The following is a 16,512-nucleotide window of genomic DNA, read 5'->3' as shown; positions in this document are numbered from 1 at the left end:
TATCGACTCTCATTACCATACAGTCCATGCCGAGGCCCTGCGGTGCGTGGCTCTATAGCGCTGCTGGACTGCCAGTGGATTTAGCTTTCTATACACATCTATTTGTAAAGACCAGCCCGACACATTTGATCTGCCCTGGGGCAGATGGCTTGGCATCACCTCTGTGAGCTAGTCACACAAGCATGCACGCACGTAGACGCACGCACGCACACGCACACACACACACACACACACACACACACACACACACACACACACACACACACACACACACACACGCACACACACACACACACACACACACACACACACGTGTTTGTGTTACTATGCTTGTGAGGACTGGCTGAGAAACTGGCCGTGCAGCTACGTATAAATCAAGCATACCTCCCAAAGCTAATTAATCCCCTAAACCTAACCTCTAAATGCCTAATCCTGAAGCTAAGCCTAAACTGAATATCTAACTCCCCTCAGTCTTGTAAAATCCCACGCAGACGTCTGCCATTGTGTTGCTCTCTACCTTCCGCTGACCTTTCCTGCTAAGGTCTTTTCTTTTCTTTTTTTTTTCAAATTCCATTAATAGGCCTACTTGTGGGGACATGGCCGGTTACATGTCTTCATTCCCACATGCTGCCATTCAGACATCCCCCCATTCCGACACTAACCCTATACCTAACCCTAACCTCTATGGAAGTGCTGCCATTCGGACAATTAGAAGTCAATGTCTGAATGGCAGCATGTCGGAATGGAGAGTGGCCCCCCCATTTGGCCCTCGCAAGTATAGTAACTTAAGCACACGCACACAAACACACACGCACACGCACACACACATACACACACAAACATACACACATGCACATGCACAAGCACACACACACACAAACACACTTAAATGCCACGCTACACTCCATGCCAACAGGACACAGGCTGCCCAGAGTGGACAGGAAGCAGTGCACAGTGGAGCAGATGGAGAGATCAAAGCCGTGGCACCGGCCGGGAGTCCACATCGCAGCTCGGCTCATCTTTAGCTTAGCGCAGCTTTTAGCCAAGCACCCTCTGCACCTTTAGCCAAGCACCCTCTGCACCTTTAGCCAAGCACACATCCATACAAAATGGCAGAGGAAACCACGCAAGGCACCAACTTGCTCATCGGGAGAAATCATACAGACATACAGTACACACTCAAGTCAAATGTTGGAGCGGCAGGCACCACTCAAAAACACTTGACACACTACACCAGGGGTGTCAAACTCATTTTGGGTTGAGGGCCACATTGGTCAAAAGGTGACTTGAGCTGGGCCGCAGCCAGCACGCGCACACACGCATCCAGCTAAGTGCCATTGTGTGCATATGCAGCAATCAAACTCAAGACAATGAACTCAGTTTAGTTTTCTTTTATTGAATTGACACATGTACAAAAATGGAATGTCAATAATAAATAAGGACACTCAATTCTCAATAATGCAGCATCAATTTCTTTCTTTAAAAATAGTAGCAGACTCCTGACATCTCTTTGCTTTAATCAACTTGTCCACTTGTCCGTGTAGTGACTACACTATCACCTTGTTTCATGTTTATTACCTGAAGTGATAATGCAATATGCAATACGTGTCATGTAATATTTTAACGATGAGTACAGTGATAATAGGAAGCCTTTGGTAATCTCCCTGAATCCCATACAATGGAGACTCCACCTCATTTCATACATGGAGATCCGTGCTCATACACACAAAGCCAGACATCAGAGTGGTTAGCAAAGCTTAAGAATCGCACATGGTATCAAACATGACACACGTGCATATCTCCCTGTTTGGCCTGTGGTGATGTCGGCCTCTGCGTACTTTCTATGACGTTAGTCTCATGTGACGTTAGCCTCGTGCTCATACGGACTCATACGGACGTAGGGATATAGGGACCTACACAAAAAGCCAGACGTAGGAGCGGTTAGCACCGCTCAAACAAGATGATGTGACGTCGCAGGAGCATCGCAAATGATTACATCATCAACCCAGAGTTCTTTATAGGTCAGTCTTGTAAAATCCCACACAGACGTCTGCCATTCTGTTGTTCTCTACCTTCCTCTGACCTTTCCTGCTAGCAAGCTGTCGTCAGTATGAGCATGCGACAGAGGGGCTCCTCCCAGATGGGACTCCTGCTCCTGGCCTCCCAGGTGCTGAACCTCGGTGTGGACAACATCCCGCCCGTGACGCTGGGCGTGCTGGCGCTCAACGTCTACCTCTTCCTGTTCCCTGCCGTGCCGCTGGCGCAGGCGTGCGTGAGCGTCCATCGCACCTACTGGATGGGCGACTGGCGGCGGATGCTGCTCTCGCCGCTGCACCACGCCGACGACCTGCACCTCTACTTCAACATGGCCTCCTTCCTGTGGAAGGGCGCCCGGCTGGAGCGCCGCCTCGGCAGAGCCTGGTTCCTCTATGTGCTGACCGTCTTCTCCCTGCTCACGGGGCTGGTCTACCTACTGCTGGGCGCAGGGCTCGCCGAGCTCACCCAGGACGGCTCCTTCACCACGCAGTGCGCCGTGGGCTTCTCCGGGGTCCTGTTTGCCCTCAAGGTGCTCAACAACCACTGGTACCCCGGGGGCGCCACCTACGTGCTGGGCGTGCCCGTGGCCAACCGCTACGCCTGCTGGGTGGAGCTCGTGCTGATCCACCTGACGGTGCCCGGGGCGTCGCTGATCGGTCACCTCGCCGGCATCCTGGTCGGCCTGCTATACACCGCCGGACCCCTAGAGGCCGCTATGAGGACGTGTGCGGCGGGGGTTACCGCGGGGTCTTCTCGCGCAGCGTCTTCTCGCGCAGCGCCGGACTACGCGGAGGATTATCACTATCAGCGTTACGCTGCGGGAATGACGGAGGAGCAGCAGTACGCCGCCGCCATGAGGAACAGCCTGGGGAACACAGGAGGAGGAGGGTCCAGTCAACGGGCAGCTGCGCCTCCTCCTCCTCCAGCGGATGGTTTCAGCCTCCCGGAGGAGCAGGATGCCGAGGAGGTCAGGAGGTGGCGGCTGAGGAGGTTTGAGCACTGAGCCTCTCTGAACAGCCCAGGGACGTTCAGAGAATGTTAGAGAGACAGGGGCTGAAATATCTAAAAGGGTCCTTTGGTGAAAATATCGAAATAGCAGACCTCCAAGCTCACAACATGTCGCAGCGTGACGCGTCGTGAGATTGGAGGTCGGCTATTTTCGATGCTTGACATCACACTGAACTAAGCATAATACGTCAGTCAATACATATAACGGCATGGATTTCTACACAGAGAGAGGTCAATTCTTTCAACATGAGATGCTGCATTCAAGTTCAGGAGAGTTTGGACACAGCAATTCTCTTGAATGCTGCCTTCAGGTATAGCATGGAAAGGAAGGCATTTGGATTTCTTTCACAATAGTAAAAACTGCATTCATGGTCTGAGAGGGCACTTTTTACAGGCGGATAAAAGGGCAGGGGCTCAAGCCCCCTTTGATGTCTATGTGTGCACGTGCCAGACCCATGCCGAACAAAGGAACTTGTGTGTTTGTGTGTAGTCTGTATCACTGCTATCCCCTAGTCTGAGGAGGGCGCGGCGAACACCAGAGATTCTCAGTGTTTTAAATTTCGAGGACCCTTGATTTGAAATGCATTAGACCACAGACCCCCATTTGATTCCTTTTTTTTCCATCTCTGGGCCCCAAATACACAGTCAAATTCTCAGTGTTAGAGTTACAGAGCGGTAAAGGTCCATTTGGACCAATGATTTTTATATGAGATACATAAAAAGGTTTCCTGTGTAAATAAGCCGAAAAGGTTACTAGGATCTCCTTTTAGTTGACCTTGTACCAGTGAACTGTACTGTCATGAAACTGTACCTTTTCCTATGCAAACTTCTAATAAAGTCTTCAATCAATAAATAAATCAAATCAATGGTGTTGCCCAGAGCGGCACTGAAAGAAGCATGAGCTCAGTTCGATGCCCTCCCCAGGTTGGCAGAGGGAAGGTGGCGCCCAGGATTACAGCTTAGGCATTGGTATCAGGTGAATAAATGGGTTACAAAATTGTGGGATAAAAATTATGTTGCCCAGATCTGATGTTGAGAACCAGTGCTGTTCAACAGTTGGACCTAATGCAATGTGGAGGAAAATAAACATGCTATCCCTCCCACTTTCACTCCCTGCTGTGTCTGGACTCTGGCGGCACCGTAGAACATGGGTCTTCAACAGGGGGTTAGGGACCTCAAAACTACTACATGGGGATCGACAAATCTTTTTGTGACAGAAAGTTGATTTTCTTTCACTCACCCCCAATCTCGAGGTAACATTTGCCCATACTAGCCAATCTAAAAGCGCATAACGGTGCTGCGCTGCGACATGTTGTGAGCTTGTAGATCGAGACTAAGTACAGGGCCATGGGTCAAATCTACTAAGTATTGAGGTTTTAATTGCTTCAATGTCTGGAAATACAAATTAAAAAGATTTTTCCCCCCTAAAACATGATCATGAGGTATTATGATTATACTAGGAGGAAGATTTTCTCCAACAAAGTGTACAACAAGTGTTAAAATTGTGTTTTTATGTGGCCACACCCACCAACCAAGTATGCCTGGAGCCACACCCACAGTGTTGGGTGTATGGTAAAAGGGGAGGGGCTGAGTTTAACTCGGTGTTTTTCGATTGGGCCTTTTGACTCAGAGGCTTTCAGCTTTCAGGAAGTAACCAAAAATACACAAGGAAGACAAATGTGCACATTATAGCCACAGCTGGGGTCTATTAGAGAAATGTCCATAGACACATACGAAACAGAAAAAAATACAAAACTATGGTACCACCTCTTTGATACAAATCTAATATAATGGGGTGACAATATATAAAATAATAATAAAATAATACAATAGTTTAAAAGAAATCTAATTAATTAGAGTCTTTGTAATTAATTAATCAAAATTAACCGCATGTTTAATCGCATTAGCCTGGGTGCCAGCCTGTTTGCCCCGTTCCGCGATTTGTTTTGTCTCTCCGCATCACTGTCTGGAAATGACAAAAGTTCTTTCTGTCTTGGCCACAAGGCTTTGGTATTTTGTCCCGTTCTGATGGGACCGCGACTCCACAAACTTTCCATGGTTCGGATAGAATGGGTCCTCAATGATCCATGGGTCTCTTGGTTTGGATGAGGACACTATTCTACTTTGTCTGGCATGATGTTTGCTGTAACTAGTGGCAAATACAAGGAACAATTGACAGTGATTGTGCACTGACGTTAACTGCTGCATATAAACGCCGATTTGCTCTGACGTGACATGTACAGGCTCATATATGGTCATATCATAAGTCTATTTGCACTGACATCACGCATGTCCAGTCTATAAATGCCCTCACAGAGTCAATCGTGCGTTTTCTGGAGTGTGACAGAGGGCCTTAGCTGATGGGGCCAAACAAACACATTGTGATCTTGAATGTACTCTAAGTGTGAAGTTATCCTTGTATAGTCTTGTGACTGATTGGATGTTCCATCAGTCTCAGCGGGAGGAAATTCATAACAAAACACAAAGGGCGTGATCTGATTCAGTCATTGTGGAATTAATGAGGGGAAGGATGCGCGTTCCGATGGGTGGCTATACGCATTTTGCAGTTTTTCTGTTGTTGCTTTTCTGTTTACCTCAGACATTGTGGCACGCTGCAGGTTCCAAACCTCAAGTAATCAATCTCTCTCATGGCCAGACGCTTGGAGCTTCATTAGGGTCTAGTCACTTTGGGCCCAACCACTTCTGCTACATCAATTCCCTTGTGCCAGACTGGAAGCAAACCTGGACGAGAATTCAGGTTGGAGTGCAGAGTTCAAAGGAGCTCAAGGTGATAGTCGCCGAAGATGAGGAGAAACTTCAGCAACAGGAAGGCTTCAGCGTTTGGAACGTGTTCCAGTGGTTCCTGCATGGGCGCTCCAACGAAACCACCATCCATGTCAGTTTATACAGCAAGAAGACGTGCTTTAAGATTGAACCCAAAGACTCCAGCACTCAATACACGGTGAAGACCACCCACAAGTTTGACGTCTTTTGGTTTGCGGTGTCCCTTGCTGGGGCGTTGTTGTTTGTGTTTGCCGAGTCACTGAGCAGGAGTCAGGTATTTTACTACTCTTTTGGCATGAGCACCGGATTGACTGGCTCCCTCCTCGTTCTCATCTTCATCATGTACCGCTTCTTGCCAAAGAAAAGCCCATTCTACATGCTACTAGTCGGCGGGTGGTCCTTCTCCGTTTACGTTATTCAGCTCGTCTTCAGGAATCTAAACGGGATTCTGCGAGAACACTGGCAGCTGGTTCTCGGTTACACAGCAGTGGTGGGGTACATCAGTTTTGTCGTGTGCTACCGCTACGGTCCCCTCGTGGAGGAGAGGAGCATTCGGATCCTCTCCTGGACTCTACAGCTGATCGGCCTCTTGTTGATCTACAGTGGGATTCAGATCCAACCCGTGGCGATCGCCGTCATTGTGGCAGCTTTCTGCTCCAAGAACCTGGATTTCCCGGTGTCGTTGGCACTGCCTGCATGGCAGAAAATCAAACCACTGCTGACTCTCTCTAACTCAAACGGAGGTTCGGAGGCAGGGCGACGAGGAGGAGATGCAGCGAGGAGCTCTGGAGGAGTCGTGCTGTGCGAGGAGCTGTGCGGGCCCAGAGCTCATCCCCTGGACGGCCGTGTCCGGGCTGCAGCCCCCAAAAAGGTTCGCAGACTTTGTGGAGGACAACGCAATGCAGGTTTTGCCAGGTGAAGTTTCTGTGCGACACACAGGGAGACAACGTTTTTGGAGGATCTTGAGGATGAGCTTTTTGCAAATGATGATGACGAGGAGATAAAAATATGATTGATGATTGATATAAATGACAGATTTTGAGTTACTTACTTTTTTTGCCCTCAGATCCCTTCAGTTTTTGGTCCATGACGGAGTAACTGGAACACTCGCCTTTTGTGGACCGCTAGCCCCCAGCGGTCTGAGGCCAAGGTTAAGAATTTGTTTAGGTTTAGGCATTATTTACTTTAAGTTTAGGTTTAGGCACAGTTTTACTGAGGTTACATTTAGGAATACCTGGTTGTGACCATTCCGAATTCGCCGGATTTGACCCGCGGCGATTGTTATAGTATTCCATGATGGCAATCAATACAATACAGATTGTTTTCAGCACTCCACCTGTAATATAATAATTTTTGAACAGACTGATAATTACACAAAAGCCCGCCTCATTCTCTAGCAGGGAATAACTCTATTCCATTGTTTTTTTTTCCTAGATGTTTCTGTTGTTGTACCATATGACTGTAGCTGTAGCTTGAAACTATTAATCATTGTATGTATTTTTTATGAGCTAAAAATCACCCTTTGTGTTAAGAGACAAGCTCTAATTAATAGTAATAAAACATTTCAATTTATCAGTGATTTGTGTCCAATTCATGTGTGTATTATATACAGCATTTTTATTTACTTCAGGAGGACTTCAATACATACATAATGACAATATTCTTCATAACGAAAAAAAAGGAATGTTCTTTTTATTTCAGTAAATAACATAAAACAAGCACCTACAGAATATACAATATATGTAAGTTGTATATGACATTTATAATTATTACTAGTTTTAAATTCTTGTTTTAATAAACCTTGTTCGCTGTGACTACTTGGGACCTGGGGAAGGCGGGACCATTTTTGTATTGTGTATTAGGCTTCCCTAGACTGGAACATTTACAATAATCTATTGTATCATCCTTTTTTGAGCGGTGGTAAACCGCTCCATAGAGTGGCTGTGCGTGTGTCTGTAGCCTTTTTCCTCAGCGTTTTGCCATAGTAAAACGTGTGTGTAGCATAGAGCTCCATAGAGTGGTTGTGCGTGTGTCTGTAGCCTTTTTCCTCAGCGTTTTGCCATAGCAAAACGTGTGTGTAGCATAGCCTGTACATCCTAGACTCAAATCCTTGTCTGAAGACATTATGCAAGCACGACCACCGCTCACTTCACATTGGGTGTGATTTTTTTACTCAAGCTTAGTGGTTCCTAGCCTTTTCTGGATCACGTCACGCGTTGTGACGTGTTGTGAGCTTGTAGCGCTGATATTTCAACGCGAAACACCACCATACGACGAAATGGCTGACGCAGCAGGCAGCAGCTGTGGGGAGACGTACTTTATACGCAGTCCCCCAGCTAGCAGCAAGCCCTCTAGGAATTAAACCAGTGACATTAAAAGTCAGATCACGATAAAAACTTTAAATGGTAGGTTCTAATGGATATTTATGAAGAGAGAGGGAGAGACGAGAGAGGGAAGGAAAGGGACTTCACAGAGTTGCTCGGAGCAATATCTTTCTACCCGTTTCCACTACAGGATCACAGCTGGATCTATATACTTCTGTATAGGCTACTGTTTGTGTGAATATAACACGTATTGTTCATGCATTTTCCATCTGGGAACCACCGGGGGGTCCTACTTTTTAAATGCACAGTCCCTTAGGGTCCCTGGACCACAATGTGAGACCCACTGGTGTATAGCAGAATGTTTCCAATGAACCAACATGCACAATATCAGCACCCTGACTCTGTTCAACCAGAATGGAAAAGAGCCTTCTTTAAAGTATCATTGGTAACACCTACTGTATGAAGGAAGTATAAGGAAGAGGCCTCATTTCACACTTTCCAATATGGATGCTGTGCATAGAACCTATTCTCTGCCGTACTCGGCGTGCAACACAACACCATCGAACATCCGAGCATAAATCTGGCTTTTACTGACTCACACCCAGGACCACAAACTCAAAATTTGAAAACCGAAGCTTTCGGGTTTCAGCAGGACTACACTGACCCTGGTAGGTGGTTTAATCTCACAGTTACTTGTTTTCCCCAACATTACTTATTTGTTTAATACTCAAGTCCTGTTGCCTTTTGTATATTCCCACTACTCCCACAGATTTATATTGCCTGTCACCCGGCAGCCACCACGGCTTCTGCTCCCATTTTAGACGAGAAACAAGGCTTTGCTTCTTTTTCCAATGGGTGCGTAATAGTTCATAGCAGTTTATACTTAAGTGTCAGTGTTTGCTCTACTTTTTGCTTCCCATATGTTCTGTTGATTCAGCCACACACAGTCTGGTATTTACAACAACTCTGTGTGTGTGCCTGGGGGGGAAATCTCGCTATTTCTATGTCCCATCATTTCGACTAAGGGAGTCTACAAGGTTAGCCCGTGTCAGCAGGTTAGCTTTTCACCAGGCTAACATTCACCCGTGTCGAAAGAATGAACCGTCGAACAGATGCTATGTCGCAATATAGACACGCTCCCGTCCTGGGGCTTTAAACACTTATAGAACCCTCTATTCTTAGTGGAACGGACCGTAATTCGGATACCGTATGCACTCTTTTCACCCTACACTAAATCTCTGTGCCAATCTACAAGCTCACAACGCTTTTTGGTAACACACTCAGACTACTACAGACCAAGGCCTTACCCCCTGCTCATTATCAGTGGTGGGAAAAGTACTTGCATTTCTTTAGTTACAAGTAAAGGTCCGTAATTTAAAATGTACTCGGGTTAAAGTACAAAATTATTGAACTTATTATCCTCTACGTTTGATGAGGTTTAAGCTTGAGGATTGGTCAAGCTTCACATGACATTTTGGCCTTCCAGATCATAAATATATTGGTAAGGCATTAATCTGGGTACCTCGGAGCATTTCTCTTTTGTAAGGCATAAGCAGGTAAGGGTGGCCTACGAGTAGTGGACTTACTGTACCAGAAGTAGAAAGTACTCATTATGCAGAACGTCCCATTTCACAAGTTTCCAAACATTGTATAAAAGATCTTTTGAAAATGTCGAGCACAATGCTCACCATGTGCTTGTAGATCGTCTATTTGTTGAATTAGTTAATGTATGTGTTGTAATAATAACTAGTAGCCTAAATGTTTTCAAATAATTGTAGTGGATTAGAACTACAATATTTAATTACCTGGCAATACTGCAGTAAAGTAATAAAAAAAATCACACCCAATGTGAAGTGAGCGGTGGTTGTGCTTGCATAACGTCTTCAGACTAGGATTTGAGTCTAGGATGTACAGGCTATGCAAAACGCTGAGGAAAAAGGCTACAGATGCACGCACAGACACTCTATGGAGCGGTTTACCAATGTGAAGTGAGCGGTGGTTGTGCTTGCATAACGTCTTCAGACTAGGATTTGAGTCTAGGATGTACAGGCTATACACACACACGTTTTACTATGGCAAAACGCTGAGGAAAAAGCCTACAGACACACGCACAGCCACTCTATGGAGCGGTTTACCACCGCTCAAAAATACTTCAAAATTGTACTTAAGTGCAATACTTGGGTAAATTAAGGCGACTTACGTTACACCACTGCTGCTAGGGTGGGATGGCTCAGGGTTTTTTGATTGATTGATTGAAGAATTTATTAGAAGTTTGCAATAGAAAAAAGTACAGTTTCATGACTGTACAAGGTCAACTAAAAGGAGATCCTAGAAAGCACTACGGCTTATTTCCACAGGAAGTATCTCATATAACATTGAAAGACAGACATATAGAACATAGTACTTTATCTAGGATAACATCAATTTCAAAAGCAGAAAAAGCAATAACATCAAATACAATGGCAGAAAAAAGGGGGGATGGGAGCGTGGGGGCTTAGTCTATTTACAAGTCACAAGTAGCAGCCGCCTGAAGGCGACTTTTTATACCAATTTTGAAGGAGGCTAGGGATTTGCTCTCCTTTAAGGCTTGCGGAACGGCGTTCCACATGTTGGTGGTATAGCAAGAGAACGAATTAGAGCCTTGTTTAGTGTTAAATCTACGTCATGGTGATGATCGATAAGGTGGGCCCGAGGACGAAGACCAAGCACAACCCTAATTAGTTTGTTCTGGGCTGTTTGGAGCTTTAACTTTAAGGCAGGGCATCGCGATACCAAACAAGGATTCCGTAATGAATAAGAGCACCTCCTAGGGTCTTTCGAGATTTAACCCTACCAGTGCCAGCCCCTAGATGGCGCCAAAGAATGCCAGGCTTTCTCCCATAGGCGAGCGCATTAGCATCCGGGGACTCACGTTGCAGTGACGCGCGTGCTCACGTTCGTGCACGTCATGGAAAGGTCCCGGATGATAATGCTAACAGAATAGCTATTCCCATTTTGTCATTTTAAAGATCATTTTTCGGCGATTTCGCCGTAAATAAATCTCGCGGCACATCCCTAAAAACACAATCCAGAGATATGGGCCTCCAAAGATGTGGTTTTTCATTGGATTCGGCGGCGATTCGCGGCTACGTTCGCGGCTCACGGCCGGCATGGCTTCCCCAGGATTTGGACCACTGGATTTTAAATTTAGGCTCAGGCTTCAGAAGGCCATTTTATTCATTTCATTAAAAATCCCGAACATGTTCGGGATAGGCACACTGGACTACGTTCCGGAAGCGGCGCTGAACATTCGGTGAACATTGGGGGTCTCAAAAATGTATTTTAAACCATTTTTAATGGAATATATCGTCGGACTATGTAAAATGGCTAGCTGGCTAGCGTAGGACGAGCCAGGACCACCCACGACTCTACAAGCAGCTCAGGGTAAGTCAATTAATTAAAAAAAAATTGTTTTGGATTGAACATATCCCGAACATGTTCGGGATAGGCACAGAATGAGTTAATATTGATCAGCGGGGCAACCCTTTGCAAGAAACTACCGTAAATCACCAATTAGTAGCCCGGGCGTTTATTTCGCAAAATGGGGTCGGACCCCGGGCGCTTAAAAGGGACCAGGCGGCTATTGGTAACAGGCTGTTATTTATATTGGCACTGGCCAGCACTGGGCCATTATTTGGTTATTTTTTCTTTCTCAAACTATATAATAGGGGTAATAATCAAAATGTTATAATAAATGTTATATAATTATTATTATTATTATTGTAATACAGTAATTGTTATGAACACCCAGAAAATAGCACATTGCGATCTATTAGACCAAACCTCATTTAAAAAATATCAAGAGTGTATGAAAGCCTTTTAAAAATATATAGGTCTATATACTATATTTATACTAAGGGAATCTTTCTCCAAAATAATCAATTACCGCATGCCAGCAAAGACGCATCTAGTTAACGACCCAATTAGCGCAGAAGTCCTGCAGCTGCGGTGCTCAGACTGGACTCGCTGACGTGACCACTGAACAGCTCTGACATTAAAATATTATGGTATTGCATTATTATTAAGCCTTCTGCATTCCCCTTGAACCTCAAAATAATGGATTACTTCTTCAAAATGCGGACTGAAGAGGCAGCAGCAACAGTAGGTAATGATTTATTCTGATCCAGCTGGTCTTTATTGCCACTGGCCAGTCTTTCTCCATCACAATGTTTTGCCATTAAAGTAGGCCTACTCACGCAAACTTTGCATCGTAGCAACGTTTTAGACAGTAATGAATGATGGTCAGTGCGCACTGCTCAGAGAGCAGCTCCTTTTCTTTTTTTCCTCTCTCTTTTTTTGGTGTCCTTTGGCAATCTGTTCCCCGACGCACAGACAGTGCGTCCTCCTGTGCGTCATGGTAGCGCACCGCACTGTGTTGGGGACCATATACATTTGGCTTAGAAGTGTCTGTCCACAGGGCTGTGAACTTGCAGATTTGCTGTTTTCGGCGCACTACCGTCATGCAACATATGACCCGTAGCAACGCACAGCGAGTGCGGTGCGTTGCAACGTGCTGTCAGTCACAGCACTGCTGTGAGCTTGTAGATTTGCTGTTTTCAGCGCACCACTGCCATGCAACATAAATGACCAGTTAAGTTAAATAAATAGCAAATAATACCAAACAACCAAACAAATAATAGCCCGGCCTCTTACATAAAACCTAATAAGGATAATATTAATTGCAAATAACGGCCCAGGCGCTTATACAAACCATGCGCTTATTTGAAACAGGCATTTATTGCGCAAAATGGGGTCAGACCCCGGGCGGATATATGGGACCCGGCGGCAGTTTGCCACCGGGCGATTAATTGGGGATTTACGGTAATTTGTTGGTTGACTTTATTGATTACCTTGGTAGTAATTTTTTCACTGGATAGATAACCTCCAGGATGCAACCCAGGTAACAGATGTGGTTTTGTCTTGCGATCACAGTATCACCTACTTTAATTGTGAAGTTCTCAACTTATCTAAGTTTCTGACTAGATCCAAAGAGGATACATTCAGTTTTACCTAGGTGAATTGAGAGTCTGTTGTCATTGAACCAGGTGCAGATCATGTTTAGTTCACAGTTAAGGGCCTTTTCAACTTTTCAAATGCCTTCTGGAGGTCCAGCATGACCATGCCGCAGTATTTGCCATCGTGAATTGCACGTTTTATGTAATCATTTAAATAGATGAGGCATGTATCTGTGGAATGGGACTCTCTGAAGCGAGATTGGAACTCATAGATCATTTTTTTCTCTTCAAGATGTTTAGCCACCTGTTCGTATAGACAATTTTTTCCATTACCTTAGAGATGGAGCTAAGGATTTAAATTTGCCGGTAGTTGCCAGGGTCAAGTTTACTGCCTTTTTTGTGCAGGGGGGTTACCTTGGCTAATTTGAAGTCCTGGGGGACGTAACCCTGCTTGATAGATAGATTAATAATGTGGGTAATGATTGGGGCTATGGAGGCGGCTGAGTCTATGAGAAATTTGGGGGGGATTTTGTCATGGCCAGCGGCTTTGTATTGAGGTAGGGTGTGCCGTTTTTTTTTTTAAACTTCATCAGTTGTCACTGTGGCAAGTTTAAAGTTGTATTTGCATACCCCAAGGTTCCTGTAGAATTTCAAGATGTGCTTAAAGGAGTAGTTCACCCCCAAAATGACTTTTTGATTAGTCACGCCATGGAGAGTAGAGTTCAATAATATTTTTTATTTTTCATCACATTCCTAAGACAAAAATGTGATAACAATAAATGTACCCCCATTCGTTCCGGATGGGGACCCGTTTCGAAACGGGTCCCCATCCGGAATCAATGGGGGTAAATTTACTCGAATCAAATCTTTGTCTAAGGAATGTGACCAAAAACTAAAAGTATTATTGAACTCTACTCTCCATGGCGTGACTAATCAATGGAAAAAAAGCCATTTTGGGGGTGAACTACTCCTTTAACACCAAACAGCCCAGATGGAATGGGCAGTTTTTTGACCAGATTTTTGGCCATGGAGGTGAAGTAGATGAGTTGCAATAGAGCATCGCAGCGGAAGTCGATGCCTGGGGTCACTTTCACTTTCACCATTCATTTTCGCCATAGACTTTTACAAAAATATTTATAACAATTATGTTAAGCCTCGAACCAAGCCATCCAGGATGGAGGTGAATTATGACCATATAACCTTTGATCCTATGTGAAAACATATTTTAATATTACATTATTTGATATACTACATTTAATAACTACCCTTTGTTTAGCGATTTTCAAAATGTTCTTTTCATAGAAAAAAAGGTTATATGATCATGATTCACCTCCATCCTGGATGGCTTGGTTCGAGGCTTAACATAATTGTTATAAATGTTTTTGTAAAAGTCTATGGCGAAAATGAATGGTGAAAGTGAAAGTGACCCCAGGCATCCACTTCCGCTGCGATGCTCTATGGGCCTGGTTTTCATGATACTCCAGCGACCAGTGCCCATGGCCATGTACCTGTCAAACTACTTCAAAAGATTGAGAAACACCCTGCATGCACAAGTTCAACACCATATTCTTTGTGGAATGGACCTGAGCTGCAACTTGGTACCTATACTCTTTTCACTCTGCACCAAATCTCACAAATAGCCAACCTATAAGGTCATGATCGCTTTTGGTATAGAGGGAAAATGTGCAGACCTACAGTATAAAGCCCAGAGGGGCTATGTTCAACTAGGTTTATAGAGTTTGTTTTATGAAAAGTTGATTTGGGTTCATTGAGCCTGTCTTCTTTGTCCCAGAGTGCCATAACTGCAGCCTTTCATGTTTAGCATCGAGCTTTGTTCAGTTGAAAGCCCTTTGTTCTGAGGACCAGCGGGAACTCGTTGCAAAGTCCTGACTGAAGTACTGACGTCACTCCAACTACCTTTGGGTCACAGCATTATTTGTTGTATTGGAAATCCCTTCGGCAAATCTTAGATCGTGTCATATAAGAACTGTGTTCCAGTCTCCAGATAAAAAAACACCCTCTGCGATTTTGTCAGATTTTGTCAGGTAAAAGTACATTTTCTTAGTAGTAATTTTCAACGGATGAGGAAGTAAAAGTAAAAGTAAAAATCCTGTAATGACCATATTGTCAAACCATAATTTGTTAGTGGATAAATTTGTACTTTTTCACAGTCATTTTGAAAGGTTTTAAATCTCCGGGGTGGTTTGTTTATTTTTGGAACACAGTTCTTGTATGACACCACACAATCTAGATTCCACTATGGGATTTCCAATACAAAAGATAACACCCAGGGCCAGGGGGATAGCGCCCCCTAGCGGCAGTGATGTCATACTTTGATGCTCTCTAATATAAGTCTCAATCACAGCCAAAGGATCTATCAGGGAGAGTGGTAGCCTGAACAAACCTGGTAAAAAACTATGCCTATGTTTTCTTATTTGAAAGCCCAGTTCATTGGATGTACCACAGCACCAAATCATTTCCATACAACCCCATATTTAGAAGGGCACTGGGAGAGATGACCCATTTTTTCAATAAACTAAAATACATCTCATCTCAAACTGGGCCTGAGAAAAATCCATGGCCTGAGACAATGCAAATTACTTTATAGATCTCTGCACAATCAATAGCAAGCTAGTGAAGCTACCCAGAAAAAAAGTATCCCCCCCCCCACACACACACACACACACACGTACACCACACCATTACACTCATCTAGTTTAATTACAGGGTTTGTTCTGATCTAATGGGGGGAAAAAACAGAACGTGAACACGGGGAAAACTATATGAAACTTTCCTCATTAACGGCACTGTTCTCATTTAGAAGTAGTAGACTACAGTGTCATGTCGTGGCAATTAAATTAATACACTTCTTTTTTTTTTTATTGAGCAAGTGAAGATAGTGGTGTTTCCGTGGAGGATCTGTGTCTGCTCTGCACAGCACCTGTCACCAGGATTTTTATTCAGGCTTTTGATGACCGATGGCAATTAAATAAAACACACCCAGAGAGCAGGACACGTCGCCGCCATCGGGCAGAAAGCTTGCATCTCATTTTGACTATGTATGCACCTCATGGTACTCTAGCACCTCAAAGGCACTACGATCTAAACTACAGGCCTCTCAAACCAAACTAGTCAGACTACCTCAGGGTAGAGGACAGCGTACAGCAACTTGTAATGGGCCTGGTTTTCAAGATACTCAAGGGACCAGTAAATGGTAAATGGCGCATTTGTATTGAGCCTTTATCCAGGGCGCTTTACATAGATTGTGCATTACATTCACACACACATTCATACACCGATGGCGGAGGAAACCATGCAAGGCACCAACCTGCTCACCGGGAGCAACTAGGGGTACATAGTCTTGC

The 16,512-nt window shown here is 44.6% G+C and overlaps 2 protein-coding genes across 2 annotated transcripts; both read left to right on the top strand.

The window, feature by feature from the left end:
• Positions 1–2,110: 2,110 nt before the first annotated feature.
• Positions 2,111–3,040, top strand: LOC308294337 (rhomboid-related protein 4-like; the record flags this gene model as incomplete). Its single annotated transcript, XM_080737066.1, has 1 exon — positions 2,111–3,040. The coding sequence occupies one exon, from the start codon at positions 2,111–2,113 to the stop codon at positions 3,038–3,040; it is 930 nt and encodes a 309-aa protein (XP_080593192.1).
• A 1,152-nt stretch (positions 3,041–4,192) lies between these two features.
• Positions 4,193–6,748, top strand: LOC308294336 (nuclear envelope integral membrane protein 1-like; the record flags this gene model as incomplete). Its single annotated transcript, XM_080737065.1, has 2 exons — positions 4,193–4,210; positions 5,645–6,748. The coding sequence occupies 2 exons, from the start codon at positions 4,193–4,195 to the stop codon at positions 6,746–6,748; spliced, it is 1,122 nt and encodes a 373-aa protein (XP_080593191.1).
• Positions 6,749–16,512: the final 9,764 nt, after the last annotated feature.

Source organism: Nannobrachium achirus, assembly GCF_963921795.1.
Source record: "Nannobrachium achirus genome assembly, chromosome: 11".
NCBI lineage: Eukaryota > Metazoa > Chordata > Actinopteri > Myctophiformes > Myctophidae > Nannobrachium > Nannobrachium achirus.
Note: the sequence above shows the minus strand (reverse complement) of the source record. Positions and strands in the feature narration are given on the sequence as shown.